This window comes from Typopeltis vanoorti, chromosome 16 (genome assembly GCF_054136105.1).
Source record: "Typopeltis vanoorti isolate ZY-2024b chromosome 16, IOZ_Tvanoo_1.0, whole genome shotgun sequence".
NCBI lineage: Eukaryota > Metazoa > Arthropoda > Arachnida > Uropygi > Thelyphonidae > Typopeltis > Typopeltis vanoorti.
This window is the reverse complement of record NC_143564.1, coordinates 118,489,463-118,513,492: the sequence shown is the minus strand read 5'-3', so window position 1 is coordinate 118,513,492 and position 24,030 is coordinate 118,489,463. Positions and strand designations below refer to the sequence as shown.

The 24,030-nt window shown below is 35.5% G+C and overlaps 1 protein-coding gene across 1 annotated transcript in view; it reads left to right on the top strand.

Annotated features, from left to right (window-relative positions):
• The first annotated feature begins 2,348 nt into the window (after nucleotides 1–2,348).
• The window catches only part of LOC150098284 (uncharacterized), a 163,416-nt gene continuing 141,734 nt past the window's right edge, over nucleotides 2,349–24,030 (top strand). Inside the window, exon 1 of the mRNA XM_090406320.1 lies at nucleotides 2,349–3,214. Within this exon, the coding sequence (XP_090262446.1) occupies nucleotides 2,558–3,214 (657 nt within the window). The 5' untranslated portion in view covers nucleotides 2,349–2,557. The remainder of the gene's footprint in view (nucleotides 3,215–24,030) is intronic.

Sequence of the window (24,030 nt, the reverse complement as noted above, 5' to 3'; positions counted from 1 at the left end):
TTCATAGCATTATACATGTCCACAAGGAGATGTGCTTTGCATTATGGGATACTAAGGCATCCCAGCAATGCATTATGGGATATTAAGGCAATCTGAGCTAACTCAGCACCTGAAGGTGCTGGGTTAGCTCTCAATGTGAGCTCCCCAGCCTCGCCTTCTCAGCTGTTATTATAAAAAATACTAGAAAGCTAAGAATTTGACCAGCTGTGCCCTGTTTACATCTTTTCAAAGGGCTCAAAGGTGTATGCATTTTGAAAGCACACCTGGGGTATTAACGCGAATGTGAAATTACACTTGGATGAAGGGTTAAACCAAGTATATAATTTCCTGGTATCTTTAATTATATACTTGGTTTAACCCTTCATCCAAGTGATGTGTTCGGTGAGTCATTTTAAGGAGAGATATGGCAGGCGGAAGCTAACCATTATTCACACTGTGAATAATGGTTAGCTTCCGCCTGCCATATCTCTCCTTAAAATGATCCACCGATGAAGAGCTAAAAACCACCGCAAGTAACCCATTTCCTTTATTTAATACTCTGATAGCAACAAAAAAAAAAAAAAAACAGACTTTACACACGTCAGTCCTTGCTAACTTAAGCTTTTCTTCAACTTTCAATGATGATCTCTTGTTCTATCATCAACTGCCATATAATGAATAATATCTCCTCCTTCCTGATTACCTTTGCTGTTTATCTAATTCACATCGACTGAACTCGATAGTTTTAAAAGTGAAATTCTTTGTGGAGTACGACGTTTCATTAATATAAAATGCACGACATTGTTCAAATATGACATTATTATTGTCTGAATTATTGTACATATTAATAATTCTAAATTATAAATATAGCATGCATATCAATAATTCTGTATAAAATTTGATTAAAATTTCCAGTGACCGGATCCTTTCCAGCCTCTACTTGTCTTTACTGCATCACAATGGTGTGAAAAGTCTGGAACAAATACATATTACTCACCAACATTTATTCAAATTTTCTGCGGCGTTCAGCATTCTTTGAAAAAAAAATTACTACTAATGACATTCAATAATTATTTCTTCAAAACTGCAAACAGAAGACATTCTCGCAATATTAATATTTCTTCGTTGTTGAATAATATGCAATTTCGGAAATCTCAAATACTCATCAAAACTTAAAAATAAAATAGAAAAACTTAAAACAAAAAACATAATAGTACAGTAAAATCAGTTACTTTTTGATTATTCCCTTTAATTACTAATCGTCACCATCATCTTTTACTGAGGATGATTACTAAATAGTTCAACATATGTTTCGCTTTCGATCATGGTCATGTTCAAGGTTGCTGTGGCTCTAAACTATAGCGTTTAAGAAGCGATTTGCTGAGTAAATTTCAAGTTATCTATACTGAGAAGGAAGTCCTTATAACATTTAGTATGAGGCCCTAACAGTAGCCTGTGTAGCTTATGTGTGTAAATCATGCTCTGGTTTGCTGGATATTATTATAATCAGCTCTTATTTTTCTTATCTCTGTAGCATTCGTAAACGCCAAAACTAATAGTGATAGCACACTATCAGTTTTGGCGGTTTTTTTTTTTTTTTGTTTGACTCTTTTTTGCATTATTTTTGCCTCAAATTCTTGTTTATGCAATCTTTCACCTTTCTTTTTTGATTAACTCATTGATCGGTTCTATACCTCATCGCTAAATTCTACTTGGAAATACAAATGACAAGCCATCTTCCTCGATGACTCGACTTTTAAATTTGAATAATTCCTTAATTCAATGCAAAAGGAGAGGAACTTACCAGTGGTGGTCAACAGGCTCTGTTAATGAGATTTCATATTTCACTGTTTTATTATGATCATGAATATATATTGCATATTATGATCTCTCTCTCTCTCTCTCTCTCTCTCTCTCTCTCTCCACTCTCATTTTTGAGAGGCGGGGGGGGGGATGAGAATTGAGAAATACTTATTAGTATTTCGGATTTTGGATTTCAGATTTCGGAGTTTCGACATTTCTTATTTTATTAACGTAAATTATTTTAATTCTTTAAAGAATTATTTAGAAATTGTGTTTTTCATTAGAATTCGAATAAAAATATATAGATGTGCGTTATTTATTATTATGTAAAAGGAAGGTGACGATACTTCGCTCTGATTTTTTAGAGTAGGAGCGATTCTATTTGGCTCTCCTCTAGAAAACCTGGTTTGTTCAAGAAGGCTATCATAACCTGTTTTGCGTGCCGTAAGCTCACAGTTTTACTTCGACTTTCAACATATACGGTCACTAGATGTCGCTGAGTATACTGAATCTAGCAAACGTCAGTACTGCAGTGATCACATGATCTACTGAGTTTGCCCGTTAAGTGTGTGCAGCACGCACACGTTACTTATTATCACTGAAATTCGACTAGTGACTACAGCTGAGAATCTCTTTTGAGACGTTTTGCATTTTCCCTGCTGATGGGTGTGGGCGCGGGTATTATGCACTACTAATTACTGCTTGGAGCAATCCGAATACCGGTGACAAGTTGAAGGTTTGATTGATCATTGTGTAGCCGTCGGGAGGTGCGGCGATGGCAGCCGTAGACAGCAAAGACGATCTAACGGGAGTTGGAGATTTTCAGGTGATGCAATTGGATCCTCGACCGTTCCGTCCTTTCCGAAGCAGCGAGGAATACTTATATGCCATGAAAGAGGACTTGGCAGAATGGCTCAACTCTTTGTATGAAATAGACATCACGACGGATAACTTCATGGAACGTCTTGAAACTGGAGTTATCCTCTGTCAACACGCTAACAATGTGTTGCAGATGGCCCGGAAGTGGCGAGTAGCAGGTTCTAATGGATTGAATACGCCTATACCAGAGCGTGATGTTATTTATCGGGCGCATGTGCAACCGGGTACGTTCCACGCGCGGGATAACGTGTCTAATTTCATCACTTGGTGTCGTGGCTTACCAATCAAAGAGTGTTTGCTCTTTGAAACTGATGACCTCGTAATGAGAAAGAACGAGAGAAGCTTTATTCTATGTCTTTTGGAAGTTGCTAGAAAGGGGGCGAAATTTGGAATGTTAGCACCGCTTCTAGTCCAGATGGAACAGGAAATCGAAGCAGAGCTAGCTAAAGATAGCAGCGATACTGATGGCAATGAAGCAGATGACGATTCTGATACTCAGTCAGAACCTCGTCCACAGATAATTACAAACGACCTTCGTAGTTTGCATGAAAGGGTAAGTGCAACTATTATTTTGTATTCTCAACAAAATTTATGACATTCGTTTCTTTCTAACAACAGTTTACTGGAGAGGAAGAACTAACGAATATTTGAGAAATTTTTAATAATAAAATTAGTTAAATAATGTATAAGAAGAAAATTTTAAGATGCATTGAAACGAAGAATGTAAATGAAATCATTCACAACGTATATTATATTAAAATTGAAGGGAAAATGCTTCGTAGTAAATTAAAAAAACAATATCGATGATAAACATGCGTACAGTACTCAGATTAAATTGTAACACAATACACGATAAGCCAGTCATCGCTGAGGAGGAACTTGCCCCAGACACATTTGCCTGATTGCACTTGCTTAGAGAAAGACAAAATATCAATATTGAAATACTATGATAAAGTGACATATTTAGAAACGATGGATATTTGCATACGAAGTGACTGAACAGAATGCGGGCTTTTTTTTTTTTTTTTTTGGCATATGCTTAAAAAATCAGCTATTGTAATTTTTAAAAATTAGAAGTGAGTAAAGGCCAATTTTGGTAGTACATTTAAAACCTCTCCGACATTAGTGCTGTTCATTCTAGATCACACAATGTCATTTTATGAAAACACACGCTTGATATTTCATCGACAATAATTTCCAGCGGTATTCGTGTATCTAGTTCTTTTTGGCAGTTCTTTTTGTTAGATATTTTCACGCATAAATTTACAGTATAACCTATAGTCTATATATATTGTTGCCATAGCAAGAGTATTGGAAACATGTTGATCTAATATTTAGTGAATACTAACTTTCGATTTTCAGAGATTTCTTGGATATCCCAATTATTTTAAGATGCATTAAATGTTATAATGAGTATTATAGGTATTACAAAGGAATAGAATGACACATACAGATTGAATCCTACAACTTCAGCTCTCTGCTCTCATATTTATGAACTGTTGAATGTTCACTTATTCATTTATCAGCGTTTATACAACAAAACATGCATAATTTCCTGTTTCAGTTAGCTGTAATACCCATTGGAATTTGTAGTCTTCGACATCTTTTGATTAAGCTTTGTAGTTTAAACGACTACTAAACTTAACCAAACCATGACTTTGCCATCTTATAATTATACTTATGTAATTTTCTGCTTTTGTTTTGGTGATTATGAACTCGGATCATGTTCTCAGTTGTTTTCATTTCACCGTTTAGTTTTTCTTCAGTCCGACCTTTTTCAACTACAGTATTCTTAATGCACTGAGCCATTTAACCATAAACCAATGTGAACTGTTTCACACGCCTTAAGCATGTTTTTCACATTAGTAGACTACAACCATCTTCTTAAACGCATTGTTTGTCTGTTTTCGCTTTAGTTTATCAGTACATTCCATACCCATATCGACCGCTGCTAGTGACTTAGGTTAGCGGTGCACTAAAGGTGGGCGTGAGTTAGAACGGCTAACATGGTGCAAAGATCGATGCTCGGAAAAGTATGAAGCAAGTCATGCGAAACGGTGACCAGAAGACGTTATGTTTGTAATTATTATTACGTAGTTTTGTTTATTTCGATTGATATAGACATAACTTTGTCTTCTAGGATATATTAACAATAATCTGAAATCATTCTTTACTTAATTATCACGTTTTAATTATAATATTATTATTATATTATTATATTATAATAAGTTTCATAAATATAAACATTCAGCGAAATTTATTATTTTAGCATATTATTTTATGTTATACCAATGCAGTTGTGTAAATTTAAAATCCTATATTAAATAAGAATCAAAACTGTACTCTATTAAAAATAAATAAATATATAATAGAATATTTAAAATCCTAGGAATTCGCCTGTGATACGTCAATAATCAAAAATTCCAGATTAAATTGATTCTTGATGTAAACAGAATTGAATAAACAACAATGAATAAATAATACAAACCAAATATTCCATTGAAATATCTTATTTATTTTTATTTTTATTTTATTTTTTATTTTTTTCAAAAACAATGCTATTAAAAAGTCTCTGTTCGTTTTCAAGGAACGTTTGAAAACCTTGGACGGATTAGATCAAGGGCTGGATAACTAGACAGGAGAAGATTATTGACAATCACCTTGAAGAATTGCGGATTGTATTTTCTATACAATAGTAAAAATAAAGTGCATTGTGGTTTGTAGGGTCTCCTTCGAAGAGTAGTTAGCAAAGAGAGGGTGGCATGCGTCCAGTAGGAAAGACAATTTGCTGTCCGATCATTTATATTCAAAATAGGAAATAATCGATCACTCAATAGTGATAAGATGGTATTGGCCTGGATAAGCTGTTCGCTCTCTACCCTTTCTCTGCGCCACTGAGCAGAAATAAGCATGGTAGTAGAGTTAGCAGTAAGTTCGAATTGGAGTAAGAATGACTGCTGTTCAAGATTTTGACAGATCTTGAGGAGACTTGGTAGTATGGCATACGACTACTCAATAGGCAGTGCCCAAAACTGTCCTTGGGTAATGATGGCAATGATCTGGACAGTAATGGTTATGTGGCAATAAGAAAGCTTTCGCAAATTAATCTCATTGTGCTCTGTTCAATTCTTGGATATTTTGAAAGAGCTGCATTAAATGTTGAAGCAGTATTCCATTAACGAACAGAAATTGATTTTGAAAAGGACAAGCAGCACTTTAATTAATATGAAGTGCCAGTATTCGGAGTAGGAATTCCTATTAGGAATAGGAAAGATATACACTGCTTAGAAAGAAGTCAACAGACATCACAGTATGTGTGAGGAACAAACAGCCAGGTCACCTTAATAGGATGTAGGACTTCCTTTCACTGCGATGACTGCAACAATCATACAAGGCATAGCTTTCGTAAGAGTACAATAACGATCAACAGGAATTTTGGACCATTCTTCCTATAGGCATGCAATGAGCTCCTGGAGTGTTGTAGGGCAGACGTCCCTTGATTTCACCCCACACTCCAGATCACCCCACATGTGTTCAATAGGGTTGGGATCAGTACTCTGTGGAGGCCAGTCAAGTGTGGTAAAGTCCATGTCCACAAACAGCAGTTACAGCAGAGCAGCCTTATGACAATGCATTTGCTTGCTGAAAGAGAAAATGATCAATTCTGTAGAAATACCCAAAGTAGGAGGCGTTGCATTGTTCAGAATGTTCAGATATCTCTCGGAGTTCAATGTTCGTGGCAGCACAAACAGAGGTCCGAGGCCAAACCAGGAAAGTCACACAGTCACCTCCGAATTTCATAGTTGGGGTTACACATCTTGGTACGAGACATTCAAAGGGCATCCTCCACACCTACACCCTTCCATCTGCTTGGTGGAGGGTGTAGTGTGATTCGTCGCTCCATGACACAGCTTCCCAAGTTTCCAATCCTACTGTACACGCTCTTTTGCCCTACTGCAGGAGCATCGGTTCTCAATGTTTTTGTGAGGATTCGTGTTCCAGTCGATGTCCGAAACTTCGCATTTAACGTATCGGCCGACGAATGACTTTTACATATTACCTTCCTTAGCACCCCTACCGTCACATTCGATGAGTATGATGAGTCGTCCACAGCAGTTTCACTTACAGTTGAGGTTACACACACTACACCCTCCACCTTTTGTGAATCAGTACGCCAACATCCAGCAAGTTGAGAGGGTGAGTTTTTGGGTTACGCGCGTTTTCGTAACGTCGTGATTCGGAATTTTTTTTTCTTCTCTAACTGAAATGGCAGATTTTAATGAGCAAAGAATCTACATCGAATTTTGTTTCAACCTCAGAAATACTGCTGCAGAAACCCATCGAATGCTATAGGAAGCGTTTGGATAATGCTAAAAGGCCAGAAAAATAAAAGTGCGTCAAGTTCGCTGCAATGTAAAATTGATTTTTTTTTTTTTTTTTTTTGACATTTAAGGCACTGTATACAAGGAATTCCAACGGTCAAACTGTCAGCTGCATGTTTTGCTGACGAGTAGAAGAACAACAACTGGACCCACATCTCACTCGTTAATCGAAAGTTCCTGGCTTCCAAAAACGCGACAGTTATTTCCCCATTCGCCTGAGCTCATCTCCTGCAACTATTTCCTGCTCTCCAAGATGATATTCCAACTGGAAGGAAGTCGTTTTGACGCAGTTAAGGAGATCCATTAAAATTGCAGCAGAACACAGTCACACTTGTGGACCCTCGGGGATGCATGAACTCATGGAAAAATAGTTGGCTTTGCTGTACACATGGGGACATGTTTTTATGGTGAAATTCCCAAAACTTTTGGGTAGCACCTCGTATATCTCACTTGACAACAACAATATAATAATATAATAATAATAATATAATTTTTTTTAAAATATTTTATTATTTCTCAGATAAATTGCATGCATTATATGAACACAAATATGCATAACAAATACTTTCTCATACATAAGGCTTTTTAAATAATAATAACAACAATAACTGTTTACAACGTATATTATTATAATATTCATAATGATGATTATTACAGATGTTTCTTTGCAATTTTACACTCTACATATACAATATCAATGGATATAATCAGTATATATTGCATACTTTTGTTACGGTTATTACACACATTTGATTACATATGATACATTACTTACATTTCTTTACATATGACACTTACATTACATACTTTTGTTTACATATAATACATACATTACATACTTTGGTTTACATGATACATCTTGGATGAGAACTAATTTCTCTGCATTCATCTTCGAAGCTTATATGTAAGATTATCTGAGTATGACACCAGTCGGTTATTATATATTGGTTTATGCTGTGTTGGAAAGCTACGAAATCTATGATTGAGAAATTCGCGCGTCTGCGCGCGCGCACGCACGCACGCACACACACACACACACACACACACACACACACACACACACACACACACACACACACACACACACACACACACACACACACACACACTAATTTGGAATGTATTGATGTGTCGCTGAACTGGAAGCCTGAATGAATACATTGTGTTTCATTAAGTTTGTATGGTATTTTGGGTGCGTGTTTCTTGTTCATAATATGTCCTTAGAGCTCTTTTCAGGCTATTATAGTTTGTAAGGTTTCTGAATTCAAAAGGTAATTTGTTTATCATGTCTGGGATGTAGAAGTTTCGCGTGGCCTTTCCGTAGTGATTATTGTATTTATATGTGATATAATTAGTTGTCTGAGGTCTTGTTATATGGTATGTATTTCAGCTTGTCCTGGTTGGCATCGAAATAATGTTTTAGCAAAGCTGCATAGTGACATAAATGTTTCGCTGTCAGTATTTTGTGTTCTCACATTGCAATGTATATAAGGTAATTCTTTTCTCTTTCTTCCCAACAGATCAGTTTTATCATTTTGTACTGTAGCGAAAGCATACGTTGTTATAGCGTATCTTAGTATATTTTGGCATAGTGCTTTGTGTATTAGTGTTTTTAGGCGTATGGGAACTATGTCTTTTAACCTGTAGATTTTGCCACTTATTATTTGAAGTTTGTTGTGTAGATGGTTTATGTGGCTATTCAAGTTCATATCTGCATCGAAGTAAATTCCAAGGTATCGTATTGTTTCAACCTTAGTGATTGTAGTGGTTTTGCTGTTGTGTGTGTTTTTTTTTGTTGGAAAGTATATGTTGGCTGGTTATATATTTGTTATCAACTGGTCGAGTCAGTGGATTTCTGAATATCATTAATTTTGTCTTTTCTGTGTTTAGGTGTATGGAGTTTTTCGTGAGCCAGTCTCTGATCAGATTTATGTCATGTTGCATATTTGTTTGGGCTATGCTTGCGTTATTATGGATGGATATCTTATCCATCCATAATATCATCTGCGTATTGGAATATCTTACCTTTGAGTGGTAGCTGATTAATATCGTGCGTGTAAATGTTCAATAGAGTTGAGGGGAGTACACCTCCCTGTGGTACTCCACAGGTTACTGGTAGCGCTCTGCTGCGTTTTGACCCGATACGTGTGATCTGCTTTCTACTTTGAAGGTTGTTTGTAAACCACCTCTGCAGAGGCCCATCTATTCCAACATGCCTCAGCTTTTCTAACAAGGTTTGATGTGTGAGTGTATCAATTGCTTTAGTTAGATCAATAAAGACTAACTACCATGGCAATTTTGTTTTTGTCTAAAGCGGTATTAATTACGTTTGTAAAGTCTTCCAAGAGAAATGTTGTTCCCTGATTTTTCTGAAAACCATATTGTGTTTGGGTATGCTCTAAGTTTCTTCAGTATATGATCCGTTCCATAATTTGATTGATAATTGGAATTGTGAAATTGTGGACCCTCAGGGATGCCTGAAATCATGAAAAAATAGTTCGCTTCGCGGTATACATGACCAAGGGGACTGCTTCAAGGCAGATGGCAGAAACTAATTAGGGTATTATTTTTATGGTCAAATTCCCAAAACATTTTGGTAGCACCTCGTATATCACACTTGATAATAACATTATTATAATAATAATAATAAGAAGAAGAAGAATATTTTTTGAAATAATAATACAGCATTTATTCATTTAAGAATGCGTTATATATATATTTACAATTTTGATTTTTTTTTTTTTTTTTTTTTTTTTTTAGTATATTTAAGCGCTGTAACTACAGCATTGAAATGTGATATATGGGTTTGGATTTATTCTTTTTTTTTTTTTTTTTAATCTTGGATAAGATGTAATTTCTCAGCTTTCATCCTCGAATCTTATTTGTAAGCTTATCTGACGATGACACCAGTTAGTTATTATTTTTTGGTTTGTTTGCTGTATTGGGAAGTTAACAAATGAAACCTGTGTTTAATAGGTTTGATTTTTCACTGAAGCTGTTGATTGATAAATTCGCGCACGCCACGCACACACATATGATAACTTGCAATGTCTTGATGCGTCACTGAACTGGAAGCTTGAAGGAATATGTTGTGTTTCATTAAGTTTGTATGGTACTTTGGGTGCGTGTTTCTTGTTCATAGTATGTCCTTAGAGCTCTTTTCAGGCTATTGTAGTTTGTAAGATTTCTGAATTCAAAAGGTAATTTGTTTATCATGTCTGGGTTGTAGAAATTTCGTGTGGCCTTTCCGTAGTGATTATTGTATTTATATGTGATATAATTAGTTGTCTGAGGTCTTGTTATAATGGGATGTATTTCTGACTGTCAGTTGGCAGCGAAGTAATGTTTTAGCAAATCTGAATAGTGACTTAAGTTTTTTACTGTCATTATTTTGTGTTCTGACATTGCACTGTATATAAAGTCGTTATTGTCTCTTTGTTCTGAAAATATAAATTTTATCATTTTATAGTGTAGTGACATTAATCTATTTAATTTGTAGGGTGCACAAAAAGCATACGTTGTTATAGCGTATTTTAGTATATTTTGGCATAATGCTTTGTATATTAGTGTTTTAAGGCGTGTGGGAACAATGTCCCTTAACCTGTAGAGTTTGCCACTTATTGTTCGGAGTTTGTTGTGTAGATGGTTTATGTGGCTATTCCAGTTCATATCTGCATCGAAGTAAATTCCAAGGTTTCGTATTGTTTCAACCTGAGTGACTGGAGTGGTTTTACCGTTTTGTGTGTTTTTTTTATGTTGGAGAGTGGATGTTGGATGGTTATATATTTGTTATCAACTGGTCGAGTCAGTGGATTTCTGAATTTCGTCCATTTTGTCTTTTCTGAGTTTAGGTATGGAGTTTTTGGTGAGCATAGTCTATGAGCAGTTTTATGTCATGTTGCATATTTGTTTCGGCTATGCTTGCGTTATTATGGATGGATATTATTACTGTATCGTCTGCGTATTGAAAGATCTTACTTTTAAGTGGTAGCTGATGAATATCGTGATGTAAATGTTGAATAGAGTTGGGGAGAGTACAGCTCCCTGTAGTACTCCACAGGTTACTGGTAACTCTCTGCTTCGGTTTGACTTGATTCGTACGATCTGCTTTGTACTTTGAAGGTAGTTTGTAAACCACCTGTGCAGAGTCCCGTCTATTCCAACATGCCTCAGCTTTTCTAACAAGGTTTGAAGTGTAAGTGTATCGAATGCTTTAGTTAGATCAATAAAGACTACCATGGCAATTTTGTTTTTGTCTAAGGCGGTGTTAATTACGTCTGTAAAGTCTTCCAAGCGAGATGTGTTCCCTTATTTTTCTGAAAACCATATTGTGTTTTGACGATAATATGAAAGGTCTCAGTGAATGCTTTGAGTTTCTTCAGTATGATCCGTTCCATAATTTGATTGATAATTGGTAATGTTGCTATGGGTCTGTAATTGCTGATTAAATTTCTTTTTCCATGTTTGTATATGGGTGTGATTATGGCGGTCTTTAGCATACTTGGTATCTGTCCTGTTTTAAATATTTTATTTATTAATTTTTGTAGGATAGGGCCTACGTTAGTTGCCTGTTGCTTGATATGCTTGATATTCTTATACCTTAAATTCCTGGGCCTTTGTTTGGTTTGATTTGATGTATTACAGAGAGAAGTTCTGCTTCTTTTATGGTTGGGAACGTGGAGGATCACGTTTTGTGATTGGGGGAATATTTCTGTGCAGTTCTTGTATGAGTCTGCAAAGTATTGATTAAAGTCATTTGCTAGTTGTTGGATAGGTTTTGCGTCTTTCATGAAGCTGTGTTTTATGGTTTCGGAGACGGTGGTATTGGGAACACAATCTAGTATCTCGTTAATCAGATGCTAGGTTTGCTTCATGTTGTTTTGTGCACAGGTTAATTTGTCTCTGTAGCAGTTTCTTTTTGCATTTCTTTTTTATTTTGTAAGGCGATTCCTTGTTATCTTATATTCGGTTTTAAAATCTGTGTTATTTGGGTATCGCTTTAATTTTTTCCATAAGGCGTCCTTTCTGTGTATTTTAGGATTAACTTTCTTGTTATCCAAGGAATTTCGGTTGTTCTTGAACGAATTCTGACTTTCTTTGCAGCTTTCTTATATATTTCCTTCAGTGTGAGTTTAATATTGTTATATAAGATATCTGATGCTAGGTGTTCCGAGTCTGTTTTTCTTATTTCGTGGTTGACTATTTCTTCGTCTATTATTGTTTTCTGTCGTTTTTCTTCTGTGGGACATTGCATGGATATTGTCTTGGTGTGCAGGTTTAGAGCGGTGAAGTAATGGTCTGCTACTTTGCACTTTATGACTGATACACTGTAACTGTTAGGTGGTGCTCGGATGTTTATGTGATCTAGGCAGGAAGCAGTGATAGTATTTCCGAATATTTCTTCACTAGTACATGATGTTATTGTTGGTATTAGATTATACATGGATAGCGTGTCTAGGTATTGTACAGTGTTGTTCTGTTTCTCGTTTGCAATATTTATGTTTATGTTGCCGATTATCATTAGGTATTCGGTTGAGCATATATCTTGGCATGAAATCCAGCAATTGAGTTCATGCAAAAATTTTATCATGTTTAAGTTTGGTGGCCTGTAAATTGCATTTGGTATTATGGGATGCTGTCTATTGGTGGCAGGGCAGGTTCTATCTTTAGGTGAACCTAGGCAAACGCCTATGGACGCTAAGACTTCGGGGAGCCCGATTTTGTTACATAGTTCGGGTTAAAATTAAAACCTTCGAAAAAAATTAGTAAAACCTTGATATAATAAAAAACTGAAATAAGCCAAACCGTCCTGGTGTTCACTGATGATCATTCATTATTTTCGCCTTTCTCAATTTCTTCTACTCTCCTGCTCTTTGTATACTTAACCTGCAGTGCAAAGATTTTTCCTCCTTCTGGCATATGAACGCCAGAAGGAGGAAAGCCCCGCTCAACTTCCCAAGATGAGCGGAGAAGTTTCGGGGTATCCCTCAAACAATCAGTGGTCGCGACTAACCGACTGTTCTCAATTCTTATCTTCATTCCCTTTAATTCTGTTGATTTTAGATTAAGATGGTTTTAGATTGCCTGTTTTTGTAAAATTATTTAACACATGATAATTCTAGAGATACGGAACAGATTTATCTAGTGAATTACAAATAATAGCAAGGCGAATTCCAGAAAATACTTCCTCATTAGATGTGCTGCCTCATTAGACATACATATGCAAAAATAATTGAGAAAATAGTGTTCCAAATGTGTATATTGCTCTGAGAATTTTTTCGACATTGCCAGTATCGGCAGCAAGTTCAGAAAGGGGTTTCTAGATTAAAACATACAAAAACTTACACTCGCTCTACGATGGCTCAGGAACGACTCACTAGTCTAGCAATAATATCTATAGAGCATGAAATTGCATCTACAATCAATATAGATGAATTAATTCAAACCTTTGCCAAAGCAAAAGCCCGAAAGATTAATTTTTCATAATTTTTGTATTTAAGATGTAATAATTTTCCTGCTATACAGATATTAGGAGTAATCATATATGTATACAAATGTATTGATTTTGATTAATACATTTTTAATGTTCATAATGATATTATTTTTATAATATTTATTATAATATAGGTGTACACGTGCTTGTGTGAGTATGAAAAAATATATAGAGAGAGAGACAATGTATAAGGTTGCCCAAATTTTCTTTGCCTAGAGGTATCAGATACTCTCGGATTGGCCCTGATTGGTGGTATTAGTGATTTCGATGCGAAGGGTTTCAGCATGCTCAAATTAATAGACAGTTTCTTTTGCCATTAATTTATGTTCGATTAATATTAATATTCAACCCCCTCCCTCTTTTTGTTTGGTAGCATGTTGGAAGCCTGGAATTTGGAAATTCCAGGCTTCCAGCAACATATATTTCCAAATTCCAGGTTTGAGGAACTATGTTTGAGGAACTACACCGGTGTAGTTCCTCAGATAAGCCTGTAACAATAACCAACGTTTTCGGATGCTTCTGATGTTAATATGCAAGATTGAGAGTCCTCTCGCTTGTAGTGTGTGTGTTGTTTCCATGCATCAAGTGAGTCAAAAGTACAATTGCTAATGTATACTGGTGTAATTACATCTATCTGATGGTTCATTCTGATGGAATAATAATAATAATAATAATAATAATAATAATAATAATAATAATAATAACCATAATCTGTAATTTTGTTTGATCCTTTACTCAAGCGTAAGCAGATAGTTTCTTCGCACTAGTCTACTTGTATACAGAGGCGATTGACTTCTCATCAATTGCCTCACGCTCCCATAATGCAAAAACATTATGGCAAAGGCCGATACTCAGACTAGTTGTGACTTCCTATGAAAGTGCTAGATGTCATCTCCCAAAATTTGGTGATTGGAAAGGACAGAGGTGTAGCTAGGGGGGGGGGGGATGATGTACGCCCTAAACGCACTTTAAACTTTTTGAACTTTTGCAATTAATTCTAAAATACAGTCTCGAGAACTCAGTTCCAAATATTGTAATACTACTTCGAATTTTCCTCACAATTAGCAACAAGTGTTGCTAATTGTGAGAGGAGTTTTTCTAATTAAAACTGATTAAGAATTACCTACATTACTATGAAATAGACTTCGCCAATGTCATCGACTATTTTGCTAACAGAAAAGCAAGAAAAATAACATTTTAGAATTGAAATTACAGTTTTACTACAAAAATAAACATAGTGTTTTAATTTATTTTCCTGTACGTCGTTTTGATTTTTTGTAGTATTTTTGATGTGTTTTTGGTATGCTATTGGGGCAGTGCTATTGGGCCCTTGCTGTAGGAGAGATGCCGGTTGAATAGAATAGATTGACGAAGCGATATAGGATATGTATTAATTCTGGAGCACGAGTTTTGAGCACATAGGTGTGATTCCACCAGCAGCGGATGCCTTGTTTGTGTCCAAGTCATGAAGGATTCTTTTGATTTCTTTCTGGTGGAAGACTAAGGATAGCATTGAGTGAGCAGTTCTTGGTAAAGTGGAGATTGGACTTTGTCTTGGTCATCAGTGCAGTAATTGGAAGAGAAAGGTAACGCTGGTCAGTCGGTCTTGTCTTTGTGTGATGTTACTTTAGCACCATCAAAATGTGAGAGTGATGTTATATGTATGAGCAAAATTACACACTGTGGCCTTGGCGATGGACTAGAGGACTCGAGTGCAATTTGGACAGATGGAAATTTCGAAGCGTTTGGCCCTTTCAAAATCTGATTTTGATTTGTTGATTTTTTCTTGTGCTGCCGCCCTGTAGATTTATTCTGAGAATCATTGCTTTGATTATAGTTGGTAATTTTGGGAGGAATTAGAAATGAAGATGCATCATTCCTCTTGTCATTCTGTTATTCGGTCTGAGCAGTTGTTCGTTCGATCTGAGTACTGCAATGGAAAGTAGTAGACGTCATGTAGGTCATTCCATTTGGCACCTCTGTGTAATTAGAGGACATGAGACAGAAATGTTAGGTGAATTTTCTTCCATAATGAAGAAGACATGTGAGTTTGTGAACTTGAGTTATCAGGAGGAAAAGTGACCTCTACAGTATACTTGCAAGGGGAGCTTGTTAAAAAGATGTCAAGTGTTGGCAGTTGTCTGGTATTCTGGTTCTGGGAGAATGATTGACTGTCTGTGTTTGGCCGTTGTAATGGCAGATACCTCGACATCCCTGACCGCTTGGTTGGTGAAACAGGAGAATGGAAGCCAATTTATGTTGTGGACGTCGAAGTCCCTGAAAAGGATTATCTCACCACTAAGGTAATTAGTGAGTTTTTATCAGTGGGTAAACTCCCAGTGATAAACTCACTAGTTTATCAGTAGGAGTTAGTTAAAGATAAAATCCTCCCTAAGACTCACTAGTTAAACTCATGAAGAGCGAGTTTCACTATACACCTCCGAAAGGAAGTGTGCTCTGTATATTGAGATACACAGGCAGTTGATGTTAAGTCAACAGCCACTGTACTCATCGTTTACACGCAAGCTTTGCTTCCACTTAAATGATTAAAACAAGTATATTATTTCTTGTCTATTACATTTTATTAAAAAGAGAGTAAAAAACTTTTAAGGAAGTTTAAGCATTAAAGAGTTTCAGTTGCCAGCGTAGATAGACGTTCAAATTCCACTCCTGAAGATGTGATGTCTGTAAATGTCTGCGGTGAGAGATGATTGTCGTTACCTAATTTAGTGAGATGAATTGTTCTTCAAATTTTGAATTCGGTCGAAGAAACTGAGTCTGTTAATTGTATGTGTTCTTGCTGGTTTGCCTATTTTGTACGACGGCAGAAAAGGTTTAATCGTGAAGCTAAAACTGCCTCGCCACCATACCAGGATGGTCAATTCACCTTCAGTTGAAAAGCTCTTGTACAATTTCTTTGCATTCGAAAGAATTCGAAATTTGCGTCTTTCTTTCCAGAGGCCGTCTCTGTCATCACCTAGTATGAGACAAAAACATTGTTTATGGGAGGCCTGATGAGACTTGAAAAAACACTCTTAGTTCTCACATTCAGGATTAAACTGGATTATTCGATCTTCAAACCCATCCACGATATGGTGATAGAAGCTATTCACCTTTTGTGGGAAGGAAAAAATAAACAATAAAATCCAAAAGGTTTTTATCACAGAATAGGAACTTGCTGTGAAAATCGATACCACTTGGTTAAATGAGCCGACAGTGTATTCCATTCTCTAACCAACAGGCAATGTGCTGTAATCGTGGGATATGGACGTATGGATATTTCTAGATATTAGATAAATGCCATCACCCGATTTGAGACCGCCACCTCTCTTATTGGAAGCCTTAAGTGACTGTAAGGCTTCCATGTTCCATATTTGAGCTTTAGAGCAGGGCTTCCTAGTTCTCTAAGGTATAATATGGCGAGAGGAAAAAAAGCACTGAATAACTACAGTGTATACACCGTTATAGAGTGAACGGGTTTATTAACAAAGAAATATATGTTTACCCATGATGATATGTACATCCACAACTATCGGTGAAATCTTGGTCGAATAAAGAATTAACAAAAGGTAGATTACACAGAAAGTACATTACACAAGTTGCTCGAAATGGGCACCTTGTCATTCGAGACAGGTTTCGTAGCGCATGCAAAGGTTCTTCGTCAACTTGGAAAACAACGGTTGGGACATTTGCTAGACAGACACATCGTGTCTAGAAAATGTCCCTTATCCCAGTGTTTCTCAAACTTCAGATATCCGCATACCCCTTCTGAAAGTTTCATTATTACCAAGTACCCCCTAATTAATTAATTCAAAAAAAAGTAATTAATTAAAAATAAATAAATTAAATAATTAAAAAAAACAATTAATTAAAATAATAAATTAATTTAAATTATTAATTGAAATTAAATATCTATTTTATTTGAATTTATATGTTCATGTAAACAAAAAATTTGATTTATTTTAAAATTTTGGTTCTCTAGAGATGTCAGACGACACACTCTTATCAATTTCATTTGATCCAGATGCAATATGAAAACGTTTTCTTGTTGCTTACAGCTACTTGTATTTGCTATATTGCTCTCTTTTGGGGGTTTTACAAATCCAATCTTTAACCAATGATCCATACATAAGAATTTGAAAGCTAAAAAAAAAAATACTGTATTTACTCGAATATAACTCTAATTTTTTCCCCAAAATTAAAGCTAAAAAATATACATGCGAGAATTTTCGGAAACTAAAGTTTTCAGAAAAAAACTGACAATGGTGCATCTTACTAAGAAGCTCCTATTCGCTATCACTACTTTTGGCATCGAGTTTCTTTCAGTTCTTTGTTTCTTTGTTTCTTTGTGTGCATCATCAAAGTCATCTACCCAAATAGCGTCATCTTCTTTTCCATTATTTCAAGCAAAAATTACCAGTAATTTATAAGACTTGAGATACGTAGAGCAGCGAAGAACTGCATATGATTGGTGCGGTATTAACAAAAGATCGCGAGAACCAAAGGCAAATTAGCATTTCAACAGTTGAGTTGAAATGCTAATTCCCTTCAACTTCTTCTTCTTCTTCGCGTTATTTCCGCTTCCTATGCAGGGTCCGCGTGTTACTTAGAAGCGACTATTAGTACTACTCCCAACCGACCCGTCGCCTGGTCTGCCGCTGGGGGGGGGGGATATATTTTTGACAGTAGAGGTGTATGTTCACGGGGCCGGTTTGCCTGTTTGCGGGATGAAAAACGCCAGATAAACTGGCGGAAAAAACCCTACCTGACCGCGCCCAAGACCGGCTAACTTGACTAATTCCCTTCAACCGAATTCCATAATATCTGAGACACATTCACTGTTAACGACGGGGTGGTATCAAGCAAAACCATATGCTCCACCGGCAACATATGGTTTTGCTTGGTCTATACAGCAGTTTCTGTTGGAGAGGGGATGTGATTTATTAGTTTGTGCCGTTTTATCCCGGTTGTCTCAATTTGCACGGTTTGTTGAAAAATATAATGACTCCTCAAATGACTCAAAAACAGGCTATAATAGCCATAATTATATTAATAATGACTCCTTTAATTATGCATAGCCGAAAATTGCCACGTATCCCCTAACGACCTTTCGCGTACCCCCAGGGTACGCGTACCACACTTTGAGAAACACTGCCTTAGACCATCAATGAATGTATGAAGGTGGGTCATGGACCCGCCTTCAGACATTTCTACTAACAGTCCTTTGTTATATATCGAGAGGCAATGATAACATTTGTGTTATCATTGCCTCTCGATTCAGACAATGATAACACTAAGTAAAAGTGTTTCCTCTATTACAGAAATCTTCTTGGTCAAGCTTATTTTTTCTTTTTATATCCGATTGACGTTTTCCATCTTCCCTGATGAAACTTCCACGGTATTTAGAGAAATTCCCTGTTTTATTGGGTTGTTATTTCCAAATTCAATTTTCAATGGATTGACTTTATTTCTGATTAGCAGTTTAGTTTTCTTATAAAGAACTTAATAAGTTATTTATAAGAAAACTTCCTATGGCCATATGGTATGAAAATTTTCTCCCATATTTGTCAGGATGGGAATCTTTAAATGTTTAGGACTTTGTCACCTACTTTCAAGACGAAAGACTAGTAACGTATGTGTATATGCTTTATACAGCCTTTCTTTTGCATGACTACTAAGAAGAATCCAAACAGGCTCGAAAGGCCGTGTAGTCAGTGAAATTATTGACTCCTCTTGGAGGATTTGGTTATTTGTTTATCAATGCGTCTATTTTCTAGAATTTACTAGAAAATAGATGAATTTTACTAGAATTTTAGGAATGAAAAATCATGCCATCTTCATATGAGAAGAGTAAAGACAGTTTTAGTTAAAAAGCGCTAATAAAAATTCCTCTCATCGTGGACAGCATGCTAACAAACGTCTTTCTAATCTGTCTTATGGTGGTGTCTTCCGATTATAATATTAAATACCAAAAACGCAAAGTTTTCACAACTGGTCTAATCTAAACTTTGGTATCAGAAAAGGGTGCTAAATCTTTTACCCATATGTTATTAGTTGTTAGGAAAGAAGCAGTCAACTAAAATATGGGGAGCCTTTCATTAGTTAGCATGCCATGCTGCATAGCTCAAGTAGCTACTGTGGAGAATACACAGACCAGCTATGAATAGTGAAAAGCTGTAATATATCGATTATATCGCATAGGTCATTATGATTGTTTTCCTTGTTAACAAGTACGAGTTTCTTAATTTTTTGTAAATATGCCATCCATCTATCTGTTCATTGAACATCCACAGATGCCATATGGTCGCTCAAATGCTCAGTGATGTGCCACACCAGTCCCTACCATGTGGTCCTGTTGTATGCTTTTCTGGAGGCTTAAAGTCACTTAAAATCAGTCACTTCAGACACACCAACTGTCCATCTCATTGACGGTCTATCCCTTCCTCGTTTTCCAGGAACTTTATCTTCTATTGTTGTTCTGAGAAGTCCTCCTTCCATCCTTACAATTCGTTCAAAGTATTACAACTTACTTTTTTCAATATCCTTAAGGAGCTTTAAAGTTCTACAGATCCTTTCTAACACCCATTCATATTTTCAACAGCCTTCTGTAACACCACATCTCAAAAGCAGCTATCCTCTTTCTGTCTGACTTTCTATGTCTCACATCCATAAGTTGCTGTTTGGGAAATCAGCTGAATATAAAATCCTCAATTTTGTTCTTGTGGAGATCTAATCTTCTTCTGACATCTTATGAACAGCAAATTTTCACCTTAATAATGCATCCCAAGCACTCGAACTTGCTGACTTCCTCAATTCTTTTTCCATTAAGGTAGAGTTGTTTCTCAGGAGCTTCCTTATATGTATTTCCATTGAGAACCATAATCTCTCTGTTGCTAGGATTCAGCTGATGTCCTCTGTTATTACTAACCTTGTTAACTTTCTCACGAATTTCTCCTAGTTCTTCCTTATGTGATTAAGGTTACAGGCAAATTCATCGAAAAACAGTTAATCGAAAGACAATTCACCGAATGAAATTCATCGAACAGCAATTCATCGAAAAAGCAATTCGCCGAATAAACAATTCGCCGAACGACAATTTAACGAATGGCAATTCGTCGAAAAGGCAATTCATCGAATGACCAATTCCTCGAATGACAATTCATCGAACAACAATTCGTCGAAAATGCAATTCATCGAAAAAACAATTCACCGAAAATGTTTCGATTAATTCTTTCACAATTCATCGAAAAGTCATTTTTCTTGCAAACTATTGTTTAGAAAATGTTCAGTAACAATGCGGAACGTTACTCATGATACAGACGACATATGGAAGCGGTCATTGAAACGTAATAATTATTTTCTTGCATTTTAGAGCATTTAATGTAAGTGTACATCCTGCTTCATTGTACAGTTAGCGATTTATCTGTAGGGAAGACAGGAGTACCACATGCACTTATCTCCCGAATAACCTCGAAAACATGTAATTGCAGTTAATAAGGGAAGGAATAGGCTAAGAAATTCGTTCTACCAAATTTTGTCACAATAAGTCTAGTCGATTGAAATTAAAAATTTCATTAAGTTCATCCAGCCAGAGCGAAATTGCTAATATCATTTAGGAACTTCTTTACTGAAATGTCATGATAAAAGTGATCCATTACGAACTAAAACTGAACCGTGCATTCAGCTTCTTGTACTGAAAACTTCTGCTAAGTCAGCGAGTTATTGTAATACATAATTTCAACATTTTTCTTTGTCGTCCCGAATATAGCTGAACTGAAAACTGGAATGGTTCGACATTTTTTTGTAAAAGTTTCAAATACGGAATCCAAATAAAATTTTTTCATTAATAAATGTAATAAATAAATAAACTTACTGAACGTAAGTTAGTAAGCCTAATACTGAGATGATTAGGCTTTTCCTCCTGGAAATAGGCAAATCGGACAAGAAAGACAATAAGAATCCATATTGTTCTGTAATTATTCCTTAGTAAAGCAGCATTGCTATACCAACAATCATTATATTGAGGAGGATGAGGGAAAATAGTATTAATCATTAATATTACTACTACTACTAACAATAATAATAAATTGATTCTTTGATGTAAATATTTTTCACAATATAATAATAAAATATACAGGAATTCAGAGTAAAAATATTGGAAAACTTGAAAAAATTCATTCCTGAAGATTTTTCAATCATGTTTCACTAATTTACTCCTGTTTCTGTTATTCCTCAACGACAGGAGTGCCACATGCACTTATCTCCGGAATAACCTCGAAAGCAAGTAATTGCAGTTAATAAGGGAAGGAATAGGCTAAGAATACTAATGAGTATATGTGTGGGTAAATTTCTGGGTTTTGAGGATGTGATCTGTGCAGTTTGTTAAAAAAATAAAATAAAAGGTTAAAATATTCTCTAGGAAAGGAAAATAATAAAATAAGGAATGATGAATAAGAGTCTTAAAAGACAAACCTGTAAACCTTTTAGAAGCATACTCATCTAGTGTTATATTTAGATGAGCAGCGGTTGGAAGTCTTCTTCGACTTTTGAAGGATGCCAGTGGTCGGCAGATCACAGTTAGAAAACACAGTACTAAAGGAAATTGGAATTGGGTTGAGCTGTTTTGAATTAAGGAAGACGCAACTTGCCTTAAATCCCTGCGTGTTTTTCCAATTCGGTTCGCTTGTTTTTCGGCAACAAAAAAACAAAGAAAAAATTTCAGAGAAGAAAAACCTTCCATCCTCGTATGAGACAGGCTAACTCACCTTCAGGTTAAACGCCCTGATAAAGGTGCTTGACATCCTTGATAAACGTAGGATGCTGAAGTCCTTTTCAGCAGTTTCATTAAATGAGCTGTAGAATTTTTCTCTTTTCGGTTTCTGCAGTTTTGTAGAAAATAAGTTTAGGATGGATGACTTTTTTTTTATACATTCACGCCAAGTTTTTTTGTAGTCTTCCATTTTCCAGAGATGAGATGTTTCTTAAAGTTGATTTTTCTGTTTTGGAATTTTCGAGTTGGTTCGAAAATATGGCTCAACAATGCGATCATGCATGATCGCATTGTTGAGCCATTTTTTTCCATGAGAAGATGATTACGAGAGTGGTATACCTAAATATGCTAGAGAAATTTGTGTTTTCCCAGATTGAGAATGTGTAGGGCCTCATTTTCCGACATGATGGAGCAACTTCACATTATGGCGACTGCCCGTATTCCACTACTTGTGGCCACCGCGCAGTGCCGATTTGATTCCTCTGGATTTCTTCTTTTGCGTATATTTATATTTGTGTATAAATAATTAAGTAAAAGAGTTATTTTCCCAAATGATTACTTTTTCCAATTTTTACATATGGCTATGTTAGTGTCCGAACAATTCATCGCGAGGAAAAATCAGAAAAATTCATCTCGCGAACTATTGATTGCAGAAAAATTTCGCTGAAAATGTTATTCGCTAGAAAATTGAAATGATATTGCATTGATACTGATATATGAAAAGTAAATGCAGTGCAAGATAAATTTCGTAAAGGCGTAAACTTTTACTAACGCATAAACTGAACAAACTTATTTGCCATCGCAATACATAATTGTCTTTTTACTGTATTCAGTGTTAAACAAAGCCACCTGTTTTCTTGCCTGTGCATTATAGCATCTGTTGAAGTGAAAGTTTCTTTAATGGTACATGGGCATTTTCATTGCAGTCTTCGGACAAAAACAGAAGTAGTAAAAATGTATCAATTCCTGAATAAAAATGAATACTTCTGTGTGTTATAAGAAGTTGATTTACAACAAAATATTAGCATTTTTGAGATATCTTCTATTATTGATAAGACATAAGAGCTGCTGACAGTAAAAAAAAAAAAAAACCTAATGTATTGAGATTAACAAATTGTTCAATGCTAGCAATGTTGAGTTCTCTCCTCATATCGTTGTTTTTTAATATGATATTGCCATTGATGACCTCTATTCACTCTTCTAATCTTTCTCTCTAATATCTGCGGTCTCTAGACTTTTGATAGTGTTTTTTTTTTTCTAAACCAGCTTTCAGATCCATAATTTTTTAAAATTGGTTCGAACACTGTCTTGTATACAGCTAGTTTTAGTGTTTTGAATAATTTCTCTAATTCCATGAAACTTTGTTCTTTTTCCTTCCTACCATACCAGTTTTGCTAATTCTGTTGTCTATTTCCATATTTAAAATTTTAAATTTGCCAACTTTACTAAAAATTGTGCCTAAATAGCTGAAATGTGCTTCTTCTGTAAGTTCTCCATTCAGGATGCAGTTCACATTTCGTCTTTTTATTGTTGATTTTCATACCAAATTTAATACAGCATTTATTCAGTTTATTTAGGGAAGCAGACTTATACTGGATTTATATGAGAGTATATATATATATATATATATATATATATATATATATATATATATATATATATTTGCGTTGAAATTTTAGAAACACTATGCTATATTTTCAACGTGTAAAACTTCTTATATGCAT